General features: G+C 44.3%; 2 protein-coding genes across 5 annotated transcripts; one reads left to right on the plus strand and one right to left on the minus strand.

Annotated features, from left to right (window-relative positions):
- Positions 1 to 1,351: 1,351 nt before the first annotated feature.
- On the minus strand, positions 1,352 to 19,602 carry SLC66A1 (solute carrier family 66 member 1). Of its 4 annotated transcripts, XM_075840513.1 has the most exons (9): positions 12,561 to 12,579; positions 7,564 to 7,634; positions 6,570 to 6,763; positions 5,840 to 5,969; positions 5,677 to 5,764; positions 4,534 to 4,685; positions 4,124 to 4,216; positions 3,328 to 3,513; positions 1,352 to 1,920 (listed from the first exon to the last, which is right to left on the minus strand). In XM_075840513.1, the coding sequence occupies exons 3-9, from the start codon at positions 6,752 to 6,754 to the stop codon at positions 1,813 to 1,815; spliced, it is 942 nt and encodes a 313-aa protein (XP_075696628.1). In that variant the 5' UTR covers positions 6,755 to 6,763; positions 7,564 to 7,634; positions 12,561 to 12,579; the 3' UTR covers positions 1,352 to 1,812. The 4 variants fall into 4 exon arrangements, with proteins under 4 accessions (XP_075696628.1, XP_075696629.1, XP_075696626.1 ...); XM_075840514.1 differs by lacking the exons at positions 7,564 to 7,634; positions 12,561 to 12,579 and adding an exon at positions 19,584 to 19,602; XM_075840511.1 differs by lacking the exon at positions 7,564 to 7,634 and having other exon boundaries at positions 12,561 to 12,640.
- Positions 19,603 to 19,822: 220 nt separating this feature from the next.
- On the plus strand, positions 19,823 to 23,919 carry AKR7A2 (aldo-keto reductase family 7 member A2). The gene is made up of 7 exons (XM_075840510.1): positions 19,823 to 20,143; positions 21,079 to 21,266; positions 21,620 to 21,724; positions 22,743 to 22,839; positions 23,049 to 23,148; positions 23,255 to 23,384; positions 23,617 to 23,919. The coding sequence occupies exons 1-7, from the start codon at positions 19,846 to 19,848 to the stop codon at positions 23,776 to 23,778; spliced, it is 1,080 nt and encodes a 359-aa protein (XP_075696625.1). The 5' UTR covers positions 19,823 to 19,845; the 3' UTR covers positions 23,779 to 23,919.
- Positions 23,920 to 25,584: the final 1,665 nt, after the last annotated feature.

A 25,584-nucleotide genomic window follows, 5' to 3' on the forward strand; every position in this document is an offset into this window, starting at 1 on the left:
ATGCTCATCGTTTTATAGGTTAAAGCTACTGAAAATGGATTAGTAATGTATATCATAACTTCTACTCCAGTCGCATCCAGAGCTGCGTTCACTATTCTGCTGGTTTCCTGTTCGCTCTCAGGCTGCAGGAAGTCACTTCTAAGTGCTGCCACCTGCTGGTTTAATGTCTGTACTGAGACTGCTGTACAGTGTCTTGTGTCAAAACTACACCACAATGCAAAGCCTCAGCATCTCAAAAATGCTGCTTAGGCTGATGGGGTGACGGGCATCAGAATTCTCAAAATTTGAACCAGCACCCTGATCTCTATAACAGACAAAATCCTATCCACCGTCTCAAGAAAACAATCAGTACAGTCCATATACCCTGGAGCAAGTGTCTAGATATACAAAGTAATGAATATTTGTTGCAATGTATCAGTATAGGCAGTCCTCTGTCACAGCAGCACCGCAGGATGATGGCTCTTTGAATTCCAAATGTAAGTGTCTGTAGCACAAAATGTTATCTGCACCGAATGTCTGTACATCTGGGGTGACTACACAGGGACTCGCTGCCGTAAGAGTCACACCCAGAGAAAAGCGGAGAAACGTGTGTCAATGTGGAACTTACAACAGATCCTCTGTAATCCAGGCGATCGTACGAGCGCGGAGAAACTCCTCCCCCTTCACTTCATCGTGACCTCAATCATGTCAACTTACTCCATATCTTGCTCGCTCAAAGGCGATCAAATGTGATCAGTAATCATTATGATCTGCTGGTAAAATGATCAATCCTAACAAATGGAACAGGAGCGGGACATGGTATTCTTGGTAACTACTCCAGTGTCCCCATAGGCAGAAATATCACAACACTGGTCACCCTGGGGGGGGGGCAGACTCGAGTGAAAATGCAAGGTTTTTAAAGGGGAGGTTTTCATGTGCATTGGTTCCTATGATGGAGACACCTCCTTCCCAGTACCCAACTTTAGGGCTGGTACAGGAATTTAAGTACAACTGTTCTCCCTGGGATGGATGGTGAAATAGTCAAGGACAGGAAAAATTTTCCTATAAATTAATTTTGACTGTAAATATTTCCGCAATTCTTTACACAGGTCAGACTGGTTTTTATTATACACGGCATCAAACCCTGTTATTTCTATTTACATTATGAAATTCTAACTGCCTGCAACCACCACTAGGGGGAGCTCTTTAACCGCTATAGTAAATCCTATACAGTGAGCTCCCCCTAGTGGCAGCAGAAAGAATTTTATTAACTCCACTGATCATAAACCTTATGAAACGAATTTCACTGTCAATGTAACTTTTTATACATAATTACTTTCAATAAACGTTAGATTTATTCAGACAGAACTCGTTATTGTCTTCACTTTTTATTAGGATTAAATCCCTTTAAATTAACCATTATTAGCGTCCTGGTGCAGAGCAGCAGTACTTCAATGTGATCCGAGATTGAGGGTCCAGAAGGCAGCAAGAATCACAAAGTAGCCCCTTTCCCTTGTAAAAGTAGCGTGCGGAGAGATCGGCTGTAAAGCAGATGCCGCCTCGGTCTACAGTAAAATAACATTAAAGCGCAATATTCCCTTGTGTGACCTTAGAGGTCAAAACATAAGTCAAACGATAAAAAAAGTATAACTAAATCTGTTATAAAATATTCATAATAAAGTTAAATTCCCTAAAAGTGCCGCACTGGAGGTGCCAGTGCATGTGACAGTGACAGTGAAAGGGTTAAAGTCTAAATGGTCCAATGAAAAAAAAGTAGTAACGTCTTCCGGAAGATCAGCGGCGCCAACTGTGATGAAGACGAGGCGTCTGGAATTATGGAGAATGCAGAACCCCTCGGTTCGGATGCAGGAGCGGTTCTCTTTCTCCCGTCGTGGAGTCGTTGGGATCTTTCACACTGAACACGAAAAATTGGAAAATTATCTGCTCAGGATTCAGGAAATTAATTCTGAAAATTTCATGTAAATTTGCGGCTTTTAGGGACATTTCTTAGAGCTCCTTAGAAAAGTGCCAAACTGTATTTTTGAACATTTTAATTTGTCACCACTAGGGGGCGATCTGTGGCTCTTATACAGATCAATAGAAGACTAATTAGATCGCCCTCTAGTGGTCACAACAGGCAGCTGAGATTTTTTTTAAAGCGTGAAAACAAAGTCACGGGCTACACTTAGGCTATGTTCACACGCTGCTGTATAATATGGAGCTGGTTTCAATGGAAAAATCTCAGATTTTCAGCTGGTTTTCTATTGAAACAATGAAAAACGGCTCAAGAAGTGACATTTACTTATTTTTACAGAGTTTTTTTACGTGCTGGTTTTTCAAAGGACCGCATAAAAAAACTGGGCCGCAGTGTCATTAAAGATCTGCATTGACTTCAATGAGCCCGGCTGCAACTGTGGTCCGTAAAATTACATGCCCTATTTTTTTTTTTTTTGTGCTTCGTGTGCATTGGCCCATAGGATAGAATGTGTTTTATACAATCCGTAATTGCAGATAATATACGGTTGCGTGCATGAGGCCTAAGGGCATGTTCACACGTAGTTCTTTTCAGGCGTATTTCTGAGCGTAAACGTCTTAAAATACGCCTGGAAAAAAACTTGCAAAACCCCAAAAACAGCTTCCCATTGAATCCAGAGGGACATACACTGCGCTGTTCACATGAGAACCAAAATAACACTGCGTATAAAGTAGTAGTTTGTCCCTTCTTGATGCGTTTTGGAGCGGATTACCATCGACGTTATGAAAAACGCCTCAAATGAAAAAAAAAGCTTCATTTTAGGGTATGTTCACACGCTTAATAAAAAACATCTAAAAATACGGAGCTGTTTTCAAGGGAAAACAGCTCCTGATTATCAGCCGTTTTTTAAAGCAACTCATGTTTTTCGCGGCCGTTTTTTGAGCTGTTTTTCTATGGAGTCAATGAAAAACTGCTCAAGAAGTGACCTGCACTTCTTTTTCACTGGCATTTTTCAAAACGGCCGCGTAAAAAAAACAAAAACGCCCCGTCGGAATAGAACGCCGTTTTTCCCCATTGAAATCAACGGGCAGATGTTTGAAGGCGTTCTGCTCCCGATTTTTCGGCAGTTTACAGCTCCAAAAATGGCCAAAAATAAGCCGTGTGAACATCCCCTTATTCAGAAGAAATGCAGCAGCAGCAGAGCCTTTTTAAGCATATTGGGAAAAGGCTCCAAACCATCAATGCTGCCACCAGGTGGAGGCAGGAAGGAAGTGCAGCTGGGTTGAGACTGATCTATAAATGTGTAGAACCTCTGCTTTCATAGTTGAATGGTGTCCAGCAGATAGATATTCTATAGATGGAGTAAAGGATACAATAAGATCCAGACTCATGACGCCCAGGCTCCCGACCAGCCACGGAAGGTGATGGTGAATGTAGTTGGTTTCAGACTGGCCCTGGTCTGGGTTCTTCAGGAGAATGCTGAGGCCGTAGGTCAGGTTGCCCACTATGACCATAACGAAGAGGGACAATGCCAGCCCTTCAGTGGATCTCCTGCGGAACTGCAAACACCAAAAAGAAGGGTTAAGGAGTTTTGGGGTTTTAATTAAAATAATTGAATAGATCAGCAGCGTTATAATTTCCAAGACCTCAGCTTGTTGTCAATGACAGAGAACATTCATGTTTTACATTTATAAACTAAAAACACATCGCTTTTCATAGCTGAGAGTTTGTTACTATTGTATTCAATTCTCTGTCAGCTAAACGCATCAGAAGCACAAATCTGATACTCCTGTCTTGATTGCTTGTTACAATGTATCAGTGCAGGAAAAATGTATCAGTCTGGAGACGAGCCTGTTTAGGTCACAGAAGATTGTCTAGACTGAATACAATTGTAACAAATTCTCAGCTGTGAGAAGTGTTAGGTCAGGACAGGTGTTTTGTCTCTAAATATAATCAAGAATGTCTCCATTCACTGACAGCAAGCATAAATCTTTAAAAAGGTGAGGAATTCAAACACAGAAGTTGCAGAACTTCTCATTGTATAATATTTAATCATAAAATACTGGGTAATAAATGTAAGTGTAATTAGAGTCCCCCATAATGGAACTGTAACCAACCCCCCCCCCCCCCAAATGCCATAACCCCCCTATAGAGAGGCACCGTGCTTACATTAGTGACAATCTGAGGAAGCCGGGAGCAGAGGTAGAACATGGATGAGATGGAACCAATCACACATCCGGCGATCTCCTGGGTGGAGAAAGGCTGAAATATACAAATATAAACACAGTGACCGATGCGATTTGTCGTCGTGGATCGATAGCTTTATATTAACCGCGCTCATATATGTTATAAACAATGGAGTAAATGAGAAAACGTACACTGCAAATGGAATAATTCTTAGGAATTCACCATCTCTGATTGCTGTCAGTGAATGGGCAAGTAGATATTTTCATTCGCTGACTGCAAGCAGAGGTTTGAACATGGTGAGGAACTGGAAACACAAAGTATAAGTTAGAAAGTTGCAGAACAAGACTGAACCAGCCCTTTAAGTAGATAGATGTGAAGCGCCTGGCACTCACCTCGCTATCGGAGGCGTCCGTGGAGAGGAGGCGTCTGGTGTTCGCTGTGATGGAGTCGTCTGCAGCAGCTGGACCTGAACTACCGAGCACTGGCAGCAACGCCGCGGAACCGAAGAGAGCGAATCCACAGACCGCGTTTATACGGAGAGCCGCTGGGAATGGAGGAAAGAGGGCGAGTTATATAATACCGGGGGCCACAGAAGGGGACCCTAAAACTCCATAATTAAAGGGGAATCAGGAAAAACCTTCTGTCATAGATACATGAGAGAATCACACGACCGCGGACCCCCGCTGATCCCCAGAATAAAAGGGGTGCAACACTCTATAAATCCCTTTGACCCCCAGGCTGCAGAGATGGGGGTTGGGTGCTCTATAGTTTCAGAATTTGGGGTGATCCAAGCTCAGACTCCGCTGATTGTGACCTTCTGACTGGACTCTATGGTTTATTTGGGTGGAGTTCTCCTTTATTTTGAGTAATCCGCGTTAGGGTATGTTCACACGGCGGGGGTCCGTAACGGCTGAAATTACGGGGATGTTTCAGCCTGAAAACATCCCCGTAATTTCAGCCGTACCGGCATGTGCAGGCGCTTGAACGCCGCGTCAATTACGGCCGTAATTAGCGCTGCTATTCATTGGAGTCAATGAATAGCGGCTCCAATTACGGCCAAAGAAGTGACAGGTCACTTCTTCTACGCGGGCGTCTATTTACGCGCCGTCATTTGACAGCGGCGCGTAAATATACGCCTCGTGTGAACAGACAAACGTCTGCCCATTGCTTTCAATGGGCAGATGTTTGTCAGCGCTATTGAGGCGCTATTTTCGGGCGTAATTCGGGGCAAAAACGCCCGATTTACGTCCGTAAATAGGCCGTGTGAACATACCCTTAGGGTTACACTTCAGATATCCATTGTCCTGAGGAGTTCATGAGCTCGGAACGGCTTCATCACCAATCGTAACCCCCCAAAATCAGGGGGATCGGTATAGAAAGGTGGACAATGTGGCCGTCATAGAATCCCCCCCCCCCCCTGTTCATATGGTATCTCCCAAGGGGCTATGGAGTCGCCATCGACCGGTTTGATCGCCTCGACTCAGTGGACATGTGACCCTGTGATATTCCCCCTCCCCCATGTCGGATACACTCACCGCTCGGCCCCTGGTTCCGGTACTTGTAGAACACGTACAGCGAAAGCATGAAGAAGTCGGCCAGCACGTAATAAACCGCCGTGTACGTCTGTGGGAGAGACACGTGTGACGTCAGGGACAGGATACGGTCATACAGTTATATAGAAGAATAGAGGACATTCACCTGGATGGGGAGCTGATGGGACAGGAACGCCCCCACAAAGTTACAGGAGTCCCCCGCCAGCCACCCCAACAAGAACCAGATGGAGAGCGCCTTGTCCATGTTCCCCGTCTTACAGGATTGATAATATTGTCTGAGAAGAGAAGAGGAAACGCTGTCAGCTCTACTGGAGGGTCTATAGGGGCCGTCACCCAGCTTTCCACAAACCCTGAATGACATATACATTTGTAATGTTGCTTTGTCCAGTATTTAGACCATAGTAAAGTAATGGAGGGCGCGATGACGTATCATTCATAATCGTGAAGTGCTAGGGCATTGGACGATGCGGTCAGGTGACCGATGGATGTGACACGTGCGGACTTATCTATTGGTAAGGGTCCTCTAGTACCGGACATTGATCCAAAACCCCATTCACACTCTCCTATTACCCTGCTCGTGTGTCAGTCTTTACTGTAGTACTGGCATTCTATTCGTGAACCAGGAGGCTTAGGATGAGCAATATTATAGCTGCTGAATAAGGAGATAACGATTCTGCTGTGTCTGCTGGGAGGGAGATGATTCATGGGTCAGTGTGTACAGGGGGATAACAGATCAGCAGTCCCGGACGCCTGTGGTCAGAGAATCTTCACGTCAGCACTTGCGTCAGTCACGTCCTCAGCCCAAAACCAACATCCTGTATCTGCTCCGCACGAGGAGGGAAGTCCTGAGCCCGGGACTGGTGAATATTACTCACGGGAAGGAAGCCGCCACGAAACACAAGATGGAGAAGAGGCCCAGGTAGACGCTGGCGAGATCCCGGGCGTCCGCTGCGCACTCATTGAACACATTCCACACCCAGGTCGTGCCATTGGGGCAGTCAGAAAAGTTATTTGGTGGAGACGGACTCCCCGGACCCCTGAAGTAGAGCAGTCCCCACATACCGCAGTCCTGAAAATAAGACAAAATCACAGAATAATAAACCGTCCGAAGGAAAAATGAACAAAAAAAACAGAACAACAAATCCCGCAATCCACATCTCTAGTTTTACAGATTCTTTTGTTTTATACTCTAATCACACCCAAAGCTGCATTCACAATTCAGCTAGTTTCCTCCACGCAACTCATTGCTGCACCCTGCAGCAAGCAGGGCTGTGAGTCTGAATGCAGCTCTGGATGTGACTGTAGAATAAGGCATGATGGTATAGCAGAATTTTAAATGCAGCTTTGGGTGGGACTAGTGTAAAAATCTGTGTTACATTGTGATTGCATTGCAATGGGTGAAATCTGCAGAAAAATGCCACAATAAATAAGGCGTTCTGACCGTTCCGTGCGGGTAACACATCAGGAATGTCGCCGCTGCTACGACGTATAATAAACATTCCGGAATAAGGCGATAATAATCGGCGGAGCTCGTTCTTCCTGTTCACACATCAGCTCCAAGAACAGAAAAATGCCGCAACTATGGACGCCGCCTGGCCCTGAGTAATAATGTATAGGAAAGCCCCTGTCGGGGGTCCTGTAGGTGTTGGGGGGCAGATGTAGGAGTGGGAGGGTCTGTGCGCACCTCCTGGGCCATGTAGAAGACCTCAGGGACCGAATTACAACACAAAGTAACAGGACATATGATGAAGTCCTGGAGAAGTCCCGCAAGTAACCGTACGCCCCTCCGTTATGTATCTGGACCTGAAAAGCGTAGACAACGCCCCCCCCCCCCCGACCACAGCGCGACCTTTACCCCCTACACCTCACCTGTGTGATCCAGCAGCTGCTCAGTAGTAATCTGCTGGATCTTCTCCTTCTTTATAATCCTAATTAACAAGCTGAAACAATGGATCAACCCGTGTGTGGCCCCTGAATCTGCTCGCGTGGCCCCTGAATCTGCTCGCGTGGCCCCTGAATCTGCTCGCGTGGCCCCTGAATCTGCTCGCAGGGCCCCTGAATCCGCTCATTATATATAATCTATACAGATACTCGTGTGTTTTTCTTGTTATTTCTATAGAAACCTCACATCTGACCCCCCCATCGCTATATGGTCCCAGTGTTATATTGTATCTATATCATGTGTCAGGGGTCCCAGTGTTATAATGTATCTATATCATCTGTCAGGGGTCCCAGTGTTATAATGTATCTATATCATCTGTCAGGGGTCCCAGTGTTATAATGTATCTATATCATCTGTCAGGGGTCCCTGTGTTATAATGTATCATCTGTCAGGGGTCCCAGTGTTATAATGTATCTATATCATCTGTCAGGGGTCCCTGTGTTATAATGTATCTATATCATCTGTCAGGGGTCCCTGTGTTATAATGTATCTATATCATCTGTCAGGGGTCCCAGTGTTATAATGTATCTATATCATCTGTCAGGGGTCCCAGTGTTATAATGTATCTATATCATCTGTCAGGGGTCCCTGTGTTATAATGTATCTATATCATCTGTCAGGGGTCCCAGTGTTACAATGTATCATCTGTCAGGGGTCCCAGTGTTATATTGTATCTATATCATCTGTCAGGGGTCCCAGTGTTATATTGTATCTATATCATCTGTCAGGGGTCCCAGTGTTATATTGTATCTATATCATCTGTCAGGGGTCCCAGTGTTATATTGTATCTATATCATCTGTCAGGGGTCCCAGTGTTATGTTGTATCTATATCATCTGTCAGGGGTCCCAGTGTTATATTGTATCTATATCATCTGTCAGGGGTCCCAGTGTTATAATGTATCTATATCATCTGTCAGGGGTCCCTGTGTTATAATGTATCTATATCATCTGTCAGGGGTCCCAGTGTTATAATGTATCTATATCATCTGTCAGGGGTCCCTGTGTTATAATGTATCTATATCATCTGTCAGGGGTCCCAGTGTTATAATGTATCTATATCATCTGTCAGGGGTCCCAGTGTTATAATGTATCAATATCATCTGTCAGGGGTCCCTGTGTTATAATGTATCTATATCATCTGTCAGGGGTCCCTGTGTTATAATGTATCTATATCATCTGTCAGGGGTCCCAGTGTTATAATGTATCTATATCATCTGTCAGGGGTCACAGTGTTATAATGTATCTATATCATCTGTCAGGGGTCCCTGTGTTATAATGTATCATCTGTCAGGGGTCCCAGTGTTATAATGTATCTATATCATCTGTCAGGGGTCCCAGTGTTATAATGTATCTATATCATCTGTCAGGGGTCACAGTGTTATATTGTATCTATATCATCTGTCAGGGGTCCCAGTGTTATAATGTATCAATATCATCTGTCAGGGGTCCCTGTGTTATAATGTATCTATATCATCTGTCAGGGGTCACAGTGTTATAATGTATCTATATCATCTGTCAGGGGTCCCAGTGTTATAATGTATCTATATCATCTGTCAGGGGTCCCAGTGTTATATTGTATCTATATCATCTGTCAGGGGTCCCAGTGTTATAATGTATCTATATCATCTGTCAGGGGTCCCTGTGTTATAATGTATCTATATCATCTGTCAGGGGTCCCAGTGTTATAATGTATCTATATCATCTGTCAGGGGTCCCAGTGTTATATTGTATCTATATCATCTGTCAGGGGTCCCTGTGTTATAATGTATCTATATCATCTGTCAGGGGTCCCAGTGTTATATTGTATCTATATCATCTGTCAGGGGTCCCAGTGTTATATTGTATCTATATCATCTGTCAGGGGTCCCTGTGTTATAATGTATCTATATCATCTGTCAGGGGTCCCAGTGTTATATTGTATCTATATCATCTGTCAGGGGTCCCTGTGTTATAATGTATCTATATCATCTGTCAGGGGTCCCTGTGTTATAATGTATCTATATCATCTGTCAGGGGTCCCAGTGTTATAATGTATCTATATCATCTGTCAGGGGTCCCAGTGTTATAATGTATCTATATCATCTGTCAGGGGTCCCAGTGTTATATTGTATCTATATCATCTGTCAGGGGTCCCAGTGTTATAATGTATCTATATCATCTGTCAAGGGTCCCAGTGTTATATTGTATCTATATCATGTGTCAGGGGTCCCAGTGTTACAATGTATCATCTGTCATGGGTCCCTGTGTTATAATGTATCTATATCATCTGTCAGGGGTCCCAGTGTTATATTGTATCTATATCATCTGTCAGGGGTCCCTGTGTTATAATGTATCTATATCATCTGTCAGGGGTCCCTGTGTTATAATGTATCTATATCATCTGTCAGGGGTCCCAGTGTTATAATGTATCTATATCATCTGTCAGGGGTCCCAGTGTTATAATGTATCTATATCATCTGTCAGGGGTCCCTGTGTTATAATGTATCTATGTCATCTGTCAGGGGTCCCTGTGTTATAATGTATCAATATCATCTGTCAGGGGTCCCAGTGTTATAATGTATCTATGTCATCTGTCAGGGGTCCCAGTGTTATAATGTATCTATATCATCTGTCAGGGGTCCCAGTGTTATATTGTATCTATATCATCTGTCAGGGGTCCCAGTGTTATAATGTATCAATATCATCTGTCAGGGGTCCCAGTGTTATAATGTATCAATATCATCTGTCAGGGGTCCCTGTGTTATAATGTATCTATATCATCTGTCAGGGGTCCCTGTGTTATAATGTATCTATATCATGTGTCAGGGGTCCCAGTGTTACAATGTATCATCTGTCATGGGTCCCTGTGTTATAATGTATCTATATCATCTGTCAGGGGTCCCAGTGTTATATTGTATCTATATCATCTGTCAGGGGTCCCAGTGTTATATTGTATCTATATCATCTGTCAGGGGTCCCAGTGTTATATTGTATCTATATCATCTGTCAGGGGTCCCAGTGTTATATTGTATCTATATCATCTGTCAGGGGTCCCAGTGTTATAATGTATCTATATCATCTGTCAGGGGTCCCAGTGTTATATTGTATCTATATCATCTGTCAGGGGTCCCTGTGTTATAATGTATCTATATCATCTGTCAGGGGTCCCAGTGTTATAATGTATCTATATCATCTGTCAGGGGTCCCTGTGTTATAATGTATCTATATCATCTGTCAGGGGTCCCAGTATTATAATGTATCTATATCATCTGTCAGGGGTCCCAGTGTTATAATGTATCAATATCATCTGTCAGGGGTCCCTGTGTTATAATGTATCTATATCATCTGTCAGGGGTCCCAGTGTTATAATGTATCTATATCATCTGTCAGGGGTCACAGTGTTATAATGTATCTATATCATCTGTCAGGGGTCCCTGTGTTATAATGTATCATCTGTCAGGGGTCCCAGTGTTATAATGTATCTATATCATCTGTCAGGGGTCCCAGTGTTATAATGTATCTATATCATCTGTCAGGGGTCACAGTGTTATAATGTATCTATATCATCTGTCAGGGGTCACAGTGTTATAATGTATCTATATCATCTGTCAGGGGTCCCAGTGTTATAATGTATCTATATCATCTGTCAGGGGTCCCAGTGTTATATTGTATCTATATCATCTGTCAGGGGTCCCAGTGTTATAATGTATCTATATCATCTGTCAGGGGTCCCTGTGTTATAATGTATCTATATCATCTGTCAGGGGTCCCAGTGTTATATTGTATCTATATCATCTGTCAGGGGTCCCAGTGTTATAATGTATCTATATCATCTGTCAGGGGTCCCAGTGTTATATTGTATCTATATCATCTGTCAGGGGTCCCTGTGTTATAATGTATCTATGTCATCTGTCAGGGGTCCCTGTGTTATAATGTATCTATATCATCTGTCAGGGGTCCCAGTGTTATAATGTATCTATATCATCTGTCAGGGGTCCCAGTGTTATATTGTATCTATATCATCTGTCAGGGGTCCCAGTGTTATAATGTATCTATATCATCTGTCAGGGGTCCCAGTGTTATATTGTATCTATATCATGTGTCAGGGGTCCCAGTGTTACAATGTATCATCTGTCATGGGTCCCTGTGTTATAATGTATCTATATCATCTGTCAGGGGTCCCAGTGTTATATTGTATCTATATCATCTGTCAGGGGTCCCAGTGTTATATTGTATCTATATCATCTGTCAGGGGTCCCAGTGTTATAATGTATCTATATCATCTGTCAGGGGTCCCAGTGTTATAATGTATCTATATCATCTGTCAGGGGTCCCAGTGTTATAATGTATCTATATCATCTGTCAGGGGTCCCTGTGTTATAATGTATCTATGTCATCTGTCAGGGGTCCCTGTGTTATAATGTATCAATATCATCTGTCAGGGGTCCCAGTGTTATAATGTATCTATGTCATCTGTCAGGGGTCCCTGTGTTATAATGTATCAATATCATCTGTCAGGGGTCCCAGTGTTATAATGTATCTATGTCATCTGTCAGGGGTCCCTGTGTTATAATGTATCAATATCATCTGCCAGGGGTCCCAGTGTTATAATGTATCATCTGTCAGGGGTCCCAGTGTTATATTGTATCTATATCATCTGTCAGGGGTCCCAGTGTTATAATGTATCATCTGTCAGGGGTCCCAGTGTTATAATGTATCAATATCATCTGTCAGGGGTCCCAGTGTTATAATGTATCAATATCATCTGTCAGGGGTCCCAGTGTTATAATGTATCTATGTCATTATTCGGTGGTCCCAGTGTTACGAGGTAGGGGGTGTCCTGAGTCCCAGTGTTATAATGTATCTATGTCATTATTCGGTGGTCCCAGTGTTACGCGGTCGGGGGTGTCCTGAGTGTTATTGCCCCCCCCTCCCTATACTCACAGCTCTGACTGCCCCTTCTGTTGTCTACAGCTGACTGCCGAGCACATGACCTGTAGTCACATGACTTCCCAAGATCGCCCCTCCCACTCCGGCAGTGAATTTGCTGACAGCGTGGATTGTGCTCCCCCTGCTGGATGATGAGTGATCTTCTCTACATCACTGCTCAGCCTTCACCTCCTGTCCTTTTACATGGGCTGACGATCGATCGATTGATCGCTCATTCATCGGCTGATCATATCTCTTATGTGGCCATAAAAATGGATGTTTGTGCTGCCGACAAGATGCAAATTTACGGGGCAAACGATTATAATAACGATCACTCGTCCCCATACGTGATCATTGCTCCGTCTGGATCGATCGACACCCTGTATGGTGATTGGCGCTCGTTACCAGGAAGAAAATTATAACCGCACAAAAAGCCAGGACTCATCCACGCTCCTTACAGCGGCTTCCTGCGCACGTTTCTGCCAGAGCTCTGGACTAGGTGACCCTCCAGGAGGGAGATCAGGGCGAGCGGGCGGGGTGAGGAACCCGATGACCCCCCTCTAGTTGGTGGAGAATCCCGACCTGTAATAAATAATAATAGACGGTGGTCCGGACTAGACTGGAGGGGACACGAGACGTGCGTGCAATGTGCCCAACTAATCACCGCCATCACTACGCCATCTCCAGCACCTCTATAGTGGATGTCCTCATTTACTGACAGCAAGCAGAGTTCTAGAAAATGGCGGAGCTAAATGCTACCTAGCGGCTTATATATCCGATGAAGGAGCGGCAGCACTTCTGTATTTTAATTTACTTCTCTTGTACTTATTTTCTGTTTTGTCAGATCGACTACTCCAGTCACATCCAAAGCTGCAGCCACAATTTAGTTGGTTTCCTGTCAGCGTGACAGTTAATAATAATAATAATAATAATCTTTATTTATATAGCGCCAACATATTACGCAGCACTTTACAATTTAGAGGGAACATGAAACAAACAATATCAGACATTACATAGTGACAAAGTTCATTTACAATTCAAACCTGGGTAGTGAGGACCCTGCTCGCAAGAGCTTACAATCTATGAGGAGAGGAGTGAGGACGCTGATCACAAGAGCTTACAATCTATGAGGACATAAGGGAGACACAAAGTGTAACAGTGTTTGTTCTGTACAATAGTCCGGCCATTTTTATACACATGCGGTGGTAACATAAAGCTGCATGAGCCGGTCACCAGCCAGTATCCGTGTATGACGGACATGAAGAGAAGGAGTGTGAGGGAATCTTATTCTGATGACTAATCTAAATGGAGGGCCATGGAAAGGAGTCAGATTAGGGAATGTTATAGGCCTGTCTAAATAGATGTGTTTTCAGGGCACGTTTAAAACTGTGGATATTGGGAATTAATCTGATTGTCTGGGGTAGCACATTCCAGAGGACGGGTGCAGCACGAGAGAAATCCTGGAGACGGGAGTGGGAGGTTCGGATTATGGAGGATTTTAATCTAAGGTCGTTGGCAGAACGTAGAGTCCGAGTAGGGTGGTAGGGTAGTTGCAGTTAGAGCTGAGCGGTTGGGTCACATGACAGCTGGGTGGAGCTAATACTACAGACGGTTTCCCAGAGCAACTAACAGAACTATGATTGCAGCTTTGGCTGTGAGTAGAGTATAAACCATAAGGTTCACTGAAATGACAACTGAGTAAAAGGATATCTTTAATAGTAACTAGTTTAAAAACAGGGGTAACACACCACTGTGACATAAGCCCCACCGTGAAAATTAAAAAATGTATTAAACAAAAAAACACTGAGTTATTATGATACCTATATCTCTGTGTTTAAACGATATTTGTAGGAACCAGCATATACCCAGGGCACAACAGTAGTACAAGCCCTAGTTGAAGCATAGGTGTCCGACAAAATCGGATCTCCTAACGCTGGGTGTAACACAATATAATTGTCCCCAATGCACACATTCCATAGACATTAAACGACCCTACGCGTTTCAGATACTCATCCTCAGGGGTCCGTATCTTGGTAACTCTGGCCTCATCACCAGCGATATTAATATTCAACAGCGGATATTCCGCTGTGCGTCACGGGAAGATGCACGTATCGATGTCAACGGCATACTTCATTGCAGGCGCTAGGTTACTATAAACGCTAAACTCCACCCATCGTATTCGGCGGCAACACATGAATTGACCAATCACAACACCCTCTCGATTCGTGACACCTGCCCATGTGACCCCCCGCCGTCAGCTGACAGCCAGGGGTCATCATCGGCCGCATCATGCCGAACGCGCAGGCGCAGTGGAAGCCAAGGACGTATCGCCCGGACTGCCAAACACGAGGAGGTAAGCGCTAAAAGATGATGTATTATAAGTATATCTTGCGGGACAGTATAACACCGCAAGTGGGCAACCTCACAAAGCAACTCAAAGTAAATAAACACATATGAGGTGGACGAAGTTGCTGAAGTCCCTATTCCTTAGAAAAACTGACAAAACGATCTCTTTATGTGTTGGCTGATCAGTGTAGCCATCTCAAATAAGTAATGCAAAATGCAGATAAACACTCACCCACCCCAAGGTGAACCACCTATAGGGGGATGGTATCACACATTTAGATAAAACATGTATAATTAGTCTGCTCATTTAAACCTGCTGGTTGTATACATTCCAGTCTATGGATCCATTGCGCTTCCTTCCGTAAAATCAGGTTGTCCCAGTCCCCTCCTCTTTTGGGGGGTCTGACAAGTTCAATTGCTTGAAACTTTAACACTGCTGCCTGGCCTTGGTGTTTAGCATGCACGTGCTTGGATATTGGGGTGTCCCTACCATGGATAATATCTCCAACATGCTCCCTAATACGACGACGAAATTGTCGTGCTGTTTTGCCCACATAATTTAGGGGGCATGGGCATGTAATTAGGTAAACTACTCCTGCTGTCTTGCAATTGACATAATCCCGAATATTGTATTTTTTCTGTGTGACAACACTGGTAAAACTATTCCCTTTAAGAATGAAATCACAGGCTTTACAGCTACCACATCTGAAAGTGCCTGGTATTTGTCTATCCAGCCATGTACCCCTAGGTGAAATGGGGTCGAAACAGCTGTGCATGACTCTGTCCCTTATATTTTTCCCTCTCCGATACGTGACAGACGGCCTCTGTGTGATCTGGTCTACTAAATCTATATCAGAACTGAGAATACGCCAATACCTATTCAGTATCTGCATAATGTCATTTTGTTTTGAGTCATAGGTGCCTATGAGTCTGGTAACTTGTTCTTCTTTCCGTTTTTTAGGGACCAGGAGACATTGCCTATCTGCATCCCTTGCTCCCTCATAGGCCTTCCTAATAACACTCTTGGGGAAGCCTCTGTCCTTCAATCTTGTTTTGAGTTCCTGGGCCTGGCACTCAAAATCACCCATAGAGCTACAATTCCTGCGTACTCTCATGAATTGGCCTTTCGGAATGCCACGTTTGAGGGAATAAGGATGACAGCTATTCCATTGCAAAAAACTATTAGTTGCTGTTTCTTTCCGATGTACCTTTGTGCAGATTGTACCTCCTTCCGTTTTAGTGATTTTCAAGTCTAAAAAAGACAGTTCGTTCTCACTGATCTCACATGTAAACCTAAGTCCTACATCATTTTTGTTGAGGGCTGCTACGAACCTATGGAACTCATCCGCTGTAGAGTTCCAGAGAATCAGCACGTCATCAATATATCTAATCCATAATCCAACGGATGAAGTCCAATTGACAAATTTGTCCCCAAAAACAATTGTCTCCTCCCACCAGCCAAGAAATAAATTTGCATAGGTGGGAGCAGCGGGACTCCCCATTGCAGTTCCACATTGCTGATGAAAGATCTTGTCTTCAAAAATAAATATATTTTTTTCAAGAACAAACTGTAATAACTGCAAAACAAATTGGTTATGGGCAGCAAACTGTGTACCTCTTGATCCCAGATAATACTCGATCGCTTTATAACCACATTTGTGAGGTATGGATGAATACAAAGCCTCAACATCCAGACTAGCCAGGATTGTATCTTTCTCCAGAGAGATACCATCAATCTGTTTCAAGACATCCATGGTGTCACGTACATATGATGTAAGACTTAAGACAAACGGGCGCAACACCTGATCAACATAAGTACTCACATTTTGAGTTAAATTATTAATGCCTGAAACAATGGGTCTGCCACGTAAGGGAGGATACCCTTTGTGGATTTTGGGCAGGCTATAAAAACACGCCATAACAGGAAATTGTGGGTACAGGAACCCAAACTCTGCTGCACTAATCAAGGATCTGCTCTTTGCATCACTCAGAATGCTCAGCAACTCCTTCTTGAATAGTGCTGTTGGGTTATCCTTTAAAATGGTGTAACAGTTATGGTTAAACAATATGTCCTCACACATTTTTTTATAATCATCCCTACTCATGACCACAATGTTCCCACCTTTATCAGATGCTTTTAGAACGATGTTCTGTTTTTTCTCTAGAGTGGTCAGAGCTAGTCGTTCGGACCAAGACAAGTTGTTATCCATGCCCCTACTGTCCTGACTAAGATTTTTGATCTCATCTCCCACCATCTCCACAAATAAATCCACATTGGTAAAGTCTCCTATAGGTGGCAGCTTTCTACTCTTCATTTTTAGGTTGGTAAAGGGACCTAGACCTGGAGCTCTTCCAGATTCCTCTAATAACCCCTCCAAGGCTGCAAGGCCTTCCATATCAGACTCTTCCAACCCTAGTTCCATACATTTTTTTCTATTGTGGTGTTTGAAAAATTTGATCCATTTGAGTTTACGAGCAAATAAATTAAGATCTTTTATCCACGAGAAAGAGTCAAATTTAACTGTGGGGACAAAGGAAAGTCCTTTTTCTAATAATGTGTTCTCTGATGCACTCAAAATGTATTCAGATAGGTTGATAATTTGTAGCCTATCCATATTTTTTCCCTTCACTAATCCTTTTGTCCCCTCAGCATATAGCGGGAAATGGGAGGATTGTTGGCTAAAAAATTGTTGCCACTATTAGAAGAGGCTCTACCACGGCCTCTATTTCTACCTCTAGCTCCTCCCCTAAATTTATGTTTCCCACCGCTACCACCGAAAAATGGGCCCACTCTTTCAGAGTCTGTGGTTTCACTCTCTGATGTGGAAGGGTCAGATTCCCTCGGCCCCCTATTGGTCTGTTGATATTGTTGTTGTTGTGTATGGACAAAATCATACGCTTTTTTCTCCCTAAATTCCTGTAGATCTCTCTGGAATTGGAAGTGTTTACGTTCCTTAAGATGATTGGTAAACCTCTCTAAAGTTTGTTGGAGAATTTTATCCCGTTTATCAAAACCAGGGGTATCTACCAAGGACTTGGCGGCCTCAATCTCTTTTTTAAGCTCAGCACTAATAGAGTCGAACTGAATTTTTTCTTCCTCTACCAAAATCTGCATCAGCCTAAGTGAACTCCCTGTAATCTCCTGTTCCCACCTTTCTTTTATATTAGCGGTTTTTAATCTTAATGCTGGGACAATGGGGACCCTGAGGCCTCTGGGAACTATCTTGTTCTTTAAATAGTTTTCCAGACTCTGGATCTCCCACCAACTTCTAGTATAATCTTTATGCAATCTATTAAGGTTTTTAAAGGTAGATTTAAGAGACGCACCCTGAACTGTATACACCAGTTCACATTCAGAGAAAACGCTTTTAGCCTCACTCATCCACCCTTCTGTGTTTAAATCTGAGAGTGCAAAGGCTGCCATACCCAGATAAAACGAAATAATTAACTGTATAAATTAAATATAATTTCACTGTATAGTTAGATAGAAATCTAATTGTGCTCCCACAATATAAAGAAATTTAATTATAAGGTTCACTGAAATGACAACTGAGTAAAAGGATATCTTTAATAGTAACTAGTTTAAAAACAGGGGTAACACACCACTGTGACATAAGCCCCACCGTGAAAATTAAAAAATGTATTAAACAAAAAAACACTGAGTTATTATGATACCTATATCTCTGTGTTTAAACGATATTTGTAGGAATCAGCATATACCCAGGGCACAACAGTAGTACAAGCCCTAGTTGAAGCATAGGTGTCCGACAAAATCGGATCTCCTAACGCTGGGTGTAACACAATATAATTGTCCCCAATGCACACATTCCATAGACATTAAACGACCCTACGCGTTTCAGATACTCATCCTCAGGGGTCCGTATCTTGGTAACTCTGGCCTCATCACCAGCGATATTAATATTCAACAGCGGATATTCCGCTGTGCGTCACGGGAAGATGCACGTATCGATGTCAACGGCATACTTCATTGCAGGCGCTAGGTTACTATAAACGCTAAACTCCACCCATCGTATTCGGCGGCAACACATGAATTGACCAATCACAACACCCTCTCGATTCGTGACACCTGCCCATGTGACCCCCCGCCGTCAGCTGACAGCCAGGGGCCATCATCGGCCGCATCATACCGAACGCGCAGTGGAAGCCAAGGACGTATCGCCCGGACTGCCAAACACGAGGAGGTAAGCGCTAAAAGATGATGTGTTATAAGTATATCTTGCGGGACAGTATAACACTGAGGATGAGTATCTGAAACGCGTAGGGTCGTTTAATGTCTATGGAATGTGTGCATTGGGGACAATTATATTGTGTTACACCCAGCGTTAGGAGATCCGTAATTGTCGGACACCTATGCTATAATTAGGGCTTGTACTACTGTTGTGCCCTGGGTATATGCTGATTCCTACAAATATCGTTTAAACACAGAGATATAGGTATCATAATAACTCAGTGTTTTTTTGTTTAATACATTTTTTAATTTTCACGGTGGGGCTTATGTCACAGTGGTGTGTTACCCCTGTTTTTAAACTAGTTACTATTAAAGATATCCTTTTACTCAGTTGTCATTTCAGTGAACCTTATAATTAAATTTCTTTATATTGTGGGAGCACAATTAGATTTCTATCTAACTATACAGTGAAATTAGAGTATAAACCATGATTAAAAACCTACGAGATAAATAGAGGAACATTTCTGCAGTCGCTCCGCATTTCATGTTCATTTTTCCTGATTACCAAAGTCCATTGGAGAATAATGAAGCTGTAACTCTCTGACTGCTGGAAGACGAAGCTTGGGCTGACAGGACATGCTGGGAGTTGTAGTGTCGCAGGTCGCAGAGGTTACAGCTGGAGGATCACTCATTAACATCTGTTTTGCATATTAATTAATCATCAGCCGGGTACAGGGTCACGTGTATGTCAGGAGGCTGCGGCGCATGCGCGGTACTGCCATGCTGTCAGTGTCCCTGAAGGCGGCTCGTCAGTCAGCGTCTGTCGGTGTACTCCGCTCTGTCATGTCTCGGTCTCCCCCCACCGCGCCTCCTCCTCCCCCGCCGGCGCTCCCCCGCACCGTGCTGGGTACCATGGAGTTCGGGCGTCGCATGGACGCTCGGGCCAGCGGGGAGGTAGTACAAGAGTTCGTGAGGCGCGGACATAACGAGATGGACACCGCCTTCATGTACGCAGACGGGGAGACCGAACGGGTGTTGGGGGTGCTCGGCCTCGGTGCGGGAGGTAAGAAGAGATATTTCCGGGTTTGATGCGGACCAAGCCTCGAACTGGGGTATTGTGCAGCCAATCAGTGACCGGTCTCTGGGCGGGGTTTAGCGTCAGAACGAGACTTGAGGCGCTGATTGGCAGCTCAGGGCAGTCACGTGAGCCGTAGCTGACTGCCCAATTTTTGTTTTACACGTCGTTACAATATTACACTAAGATTATAATTATAATGAGGAATTAATAGATGTTCAGGCTGCAGATAAGCGGCCGCACACGTCCGAGAGCAGTCAGTCTCCCCTACATGTGTATGTCAATGGGGAGGGGTGGGATAAGCAGCTGCCTGGCACCGCTTATCTCCTACAGGGCCAATGATTATAAACTAAGCCAACAATCCACATCCTTCTTACCCCCATATATATGGGGGGGGGGGTGTCATCCTTCTAGTCATCACCAGGGATTGTCTCCGCTGTGAATCCGCCGAATATGTAACTTTATGTTTGAAAGCGTCAATTCTCACCATTTTGCTTGCTGTCAGCGAATAGAAACATTCCAGAGGCTGTAAAACCCATCCTAATTTAGTCCTGCCCCACAGCTGTGGGTGTGTTACAATGTATCTATGTAAACAATCCTCTGTGATTTAAACACATCAGCATCTCAAATCCCTGCCTGGATAGTTTTCTACAATGTATCAGTGCAGAGGTCCTTGACCCTAGGTTGATAGCGCCTACGCTGGATACAATGTGTCAGCTGTGAGAAGTCTTCGATCAGGAGAGGGTTTCTGACTATGAATAGAAATACGTTTTCCCATTCATTGTCAGCAAGCAGAGATCTTGAAAATTGTAAGGAATTGAAACACAAAATGTTGCGTGTATTCTACTGACGGGTTTGTGTCGTTCTGATAGAGATGTATTCGCACGTTTTCTAGTTTTATAATTCCGTTCATGTTCCGGCAGTGAAGATGGCGACTAAAGCCAACCCATGGGACGGGAAGACACTGAGCCCGGAGAGCGTGCGCCAACAGCTGGAGACCTCGCTCCAGCGGCTGAACATGTCCAGTGTCCAGCTCTTCTATCTCCATGCCCCCGACCACCAGACCCCTGTAGAGGAGACGCTGGCCGCCTGCCAGGAGCTGTACCAGGAGGTAACGAGCTTCATAAGAGAGATGTCCTAGGACTGTAATTGTACAAATCATTAACTAATGCAGCAAAATCCATCTGCTGCCATTCCCACATGCTTTATACTGCAGCTCTGCTTTTTTGAGTGGCTGCTGTTTATAAGCAGGATAAAGGACATATTTGTGCTGCTGCAGTCTTTAGCTCACAGAGGATTGTCTATACTGGATACAAATGTAACAAACTCTCAGCTGTGAGAAGTAGTAGGTCAGATAGGTTTTCTGACTCTGGATGTTTCCATTCACTGACCGCAAGCAAAAAGAATATTATGAAGCTGCACAACTCCCAGTTTAATCCATTACTAAATATCTTTTCTTTTTAGGGGAAGTTTAAGGAACTGGGTCTGTCTAACTACGCATCCTGGGAGGTGATGGAGATTTACTGCATCTGTAAACAGAGGAACTGGGTGCTGCCAACCGTCTACCAGGTGCCCGCTCTATGGGATAAAGTATAGGATTTTTAATACAATAAGTGTGTGCAGATGTTAGGGTCCACATATTATGTTTGTGGCTCTACAGTCTAAATGTAATGTATGTACACAGTGACTCCACCAGCAGAATAGTGAGTGCAGCTCTGGAGTATAATACAGGATGTAACTCAGGATCAGTACAGGATAAGTAATGTATGTACACAGTGACTCCACCAGCAGAATAGTGAGCGCAGCTCTGGGGTATAATACAGAATGTAACTCAGGATCAGTACAGAATAAGTAATGTAATGTATGTACATAGTGACTCCACCAGCAGAATAGTGAGTGCAGCTCTGGAGTATAATACAGGATGTAACTCAGGATCAGTACAGGATAAGTAATGTATGTACACAGTGACTCCACCAGCAGAATAGTGAGTGCAGCTCTGGAGTATAATACAGGATGTAACTCAGGATCAGTACAGGATAAGTAATGTAATGTATGTACACAGTGACTCCACCAGCAGAATAGTGAGTGCAGCTCTGGAGTATAATACAGGATGTAACTCCGGATCAGTACAGGATAAGTAATGTAATGTATGTACACAGAGACTCCACCAGCAGAATAGTGAGTGCAGCTCTGGAGTATAATACAGGATATAACTCAGGATCAGTACAGGATAAGTAATGTAATGTAAGTACACAGTGACTCCACCAGCAGAATAGTGAGTGCAGCTCTGGAGTATAATACAGGATGTGACTCAGGATCAGTACAGGATAAGTAATGTCATGTATGTACACAGTGACTCCACCAGCAGAATAGTGAGTGCAGCTCTGGAGTATAATACAGGATGTAACTCAGGATCAGTACGGGATAAGTAATGTAATGTCTGTACACAGTGACTCCACCAGCAGAATAGTGAGTGCAGCTCTGGAGTATAATACAGGATGTAACTCAGGATAAGTAATGTAATATATGGACATACCTCCCCGCGAGCATCATCGAGTGACACTATAAAATCACGGTTTCCCCCCAGGGTATGTATAACGCAACTACAAGACAAGTGGAGACGGAGCTGCTCCCGTGCCTGCGCCAACTTGGAATTCGATTCTACGCCTACAATCCGCTGGCTGGTGAGTGTGCCGCGCTGTGGTCCGGTTTCTATGTGACCTGTTGGGGGCGCTGCTGTCTTTCTGCTGCATAAGACGATGATATGATTTTGGATGTGATAAGTCGTCTGTTTGTTGCTGCCACGAGACGATGTCCTTCCCTCCGTTTCTACCGGTATCGTGTATGATAAGACGGGTGAATTCTGCAGGACTGGCGACGTTCTCTCTTACAGGGGGGCTTCTGACCGGCAAGTACCAGTATGCGGACAAGGACAAGGAACAGGCGTCCTGCAGGTTTTTCGGGAACACTTGGGCTGAGCTGTACATGAACAGGTCGGTCTCTCCACGGTGCAGGGTATTACTCACTGATATGGCGGGGGGTGGGACAGATATTTGGTATGTTGGTATTATTGGGGTCTCCTGTCTCCTTCTTGTACAGATACTGGAAGAGGCATCACTTCCAAGCTATTGACCTGATGCTCAGGGCGCTGGAGGAGGCGTACGGCGGGGACGGACCCAGCCTGGCATCTGCTGCCCTCCGCTGGATGTACCACCATTCTAAACTACAGGTGTGTGTACTCTGATCTGTACCTCCAATATAGGTGAGGGACGGATTCTTGGGGTTATCTACCGTCACAGCAGCACAGAGTATTTCAGTGGATAGGATAGGACAGGACTGCACGTGATAAGGGCATGGGCTTCAAATGGCAGGTTACAGATGCATCAATACATGGAATGTGAAGCAGGGCCTTCAGCAGCACAGAGTATTTCAGAAAACACAATTTATTTTGTTTTTTTTAGGGGAGTCGGGGTGACGCTGTGATTCTGGGGATGTCCAGTATGGAGCAGCTAGTGCAGAACCTGGAAGGGGCTGCAGCCGGGCCCCTACTGCCACCTGTGGTCACCGCCTTTGAGGAGGCCTGGAACCTGGTCGCCCACGACTGTCCAAACTATTTCCGCTAGATGATGTCACAGGGACGAGCCTTATGTGCCTGATTTGTAATTTCTACATTGATTTCTACCTAATTATCTCGCCTGCGAGACGCCGCTCCGCGACAACCGCCAATTATTTATAGAGGATTAAATAAATGAAGAAAAACAAAAGTCCGTTCTTTTATTCTTCACTGGGCGAGAATCGAGGCTTCTAGATGTTTCCAAGCCGGGTCGCGTCACACTTCTAAAGCTCCTATTCCATCGGACGACACATGATGCACCGTATTCCCGATCGCAGCAATTTTCAGGAAGGGCTGCGGTACGTTATACGACACCCGGGACAGGAGATCCCATGGAAGTATAAACCAGGCCTAACGAGCCGTTATGGCCGTATCTGAAATTTGGACGTGCTGGGATTTGCTTTAAGGAGCTCTGACTATTTATGATGAATGGTTAACCCCTTATTACTGGTTAATAAGAAAAAGATGCAGTACCCCTTTAAGGGGACACGTTTGCTTTCTGCAGCTATAGTTGAGGGGGGAGGGGCGCAGGGCGTCATTCACGTTCTGGCCGCCGTGTAAACGTTTTCTTGATCATTACCCGGCCGCCATATTAAGTTGTTACGCGACCGTGTACGGGGTCGCTTGATGATTGGGAGGAGCGGTGGGTGGTTCGGCTGTTGGTCTCCTCCGCTCTGTCTTTTCCGTCACCGGAGCTCCCTCGCACCGCGCTGGGTACCATGGAAACCGCTAGCGTTTTTTTAAAGTACAGGCGTTGTTGGGCTGCGTAATTAGGACTCTCATTGACTATGGGACTTGGGCACGTTTTATGCGCCAGCAATTGACCTGATGCGCGCTTTTTTTTTTTTAAACGCGCATGTAACAAAACCGCGTCGTAGGCACTACAATGTGTCGATGCATTTTTTTTCCGGCAAAACCGTGTCGAATACACTGTGTGAACAAGGCCTTATAGGGTCAGTGTTGGGCTCGCTGTAGACCAGGACACTACACGGAGACAAAAAATGTTCATGTGAATTAGGGGGCGAAGGCGCGGTCCACATTGAAATTTGCGGTGCCGATTCCACATCCTGTAGCAATTTACATTACAACACGAAACCCCCGTCCACGTGTAGCGCAAAAAATTGTGTCCTTATTCTTGTCCGGAAAAGCTGTCGACTTTACCCTTTACAATGCGTAGGATGAAATTCGCAGGTCAGGACGTCTCCGCTGGGTCCTGTTAGGCTGGGTTCACACGACCTATTTTCAGACGTAATTGGGGCGTTGTACGCCTCGAATTAAGTCTGAAGAAACGCCTCCAATAGGTCGGCAAACATCTGCCCATTACTTTCAATGGGTCTTACGATGTTCTGTGCCGACGACCTGTCATTTTACGCGCGTCTGTGAAAAGACGGCGCGTAAAATTACAGCCTCGTGAAAAGAAGTGCAGGACATTTATATACATTATATGCGGGACACTTCTTGGGACGTTTTTGGAGCCGTTTCCTCAGACTCCAATGAAAACAGCTCCAAAAACGGCCGTAAAAAACGCAGCGAAAAACGATGCGACGATCCACAATATAGCGAATGATTAACGTTCAAAAGACATTTATATGTGAGGTGATGCGCACAAAACAAAAAACGTCTGTTCTTTTAAGGGAAAACAAGTCCTGATTTTCAGACGTTTTTTATTCAAGTCGCGTTTTTAATGGCCGTTTTTCAATAATTATGAAAAACCCGCTCCAATAACGGCCACGTAAAAAATGGCCCGTCGGAGCAGAATGCCGTTTTTCCCATTGAAATCAATGCGCAGATGTTAGGTGTTCTGCTTCCTCTGAAA

Source organism: Rhinoderma darwinii, chromosome 10 (assembly GCF_050947455.1).
Source record: "Rhinoderma darwinii isolate aRhiDar2 chromosome 10, aRhiDar2.hap1, whole genome shotgun sequence".
NCBI classification, from domain to species: domain Eukaryota; kingdom Metazoa; phylum Chordata; class Amphibia; order Anura; family Rhinodermatidae; genus Rhinoderma; species Rhinoderma darwinii.

Excerpts from the sequence above, each read along its gene's own strand:
- SLC66A1 (XM_075840514.1), bottom strand. The coding sequence starts at position 6,754 with ATGTGGGGACTGCTCTACTTCAGGGGTCCGGGGAGTCCGTCTCCACCA. Across the intron at positions 5,765-5,839 it reads CCCATCAGCTCCCCATCCAG|ACGTACACGGCGGTTTATTA; the intron begins GTGAATGTCCTC and ends TCTCTCCCACAG. Across the intron at positions 4,686-5,676 it reads CCGGAACCAGGGGCCGAGCG|CGGCTCTCCGTATAAACGCG; the intron begins GTGAGTGTATCC and ends CTCCATTCCCAG.
- AKR7A2 (XM_075840510.1), top strand. The coding sequence starts at position 19,846 with ATGCGCGGTACTGCCATGCTGTCAGTGTCCCTGAAGGCGGCTCGTCAG. Across the intron at positions 23,149-23,254 it reads GCTGAGCTGTACATGAACAG|ATACTGGAAGAGGCATCACT; the intron begins GTCGGTCTCTCC and ends CTTCTTGTACAG. Across the intron at positions 23,385-23,616 it reads ACCACCATTCTAAACTACAG|GGGAGTCGGGGTGACGCTGT; the intron begins GTGTGTGTACTC and ends TGTTTTTTTTAG.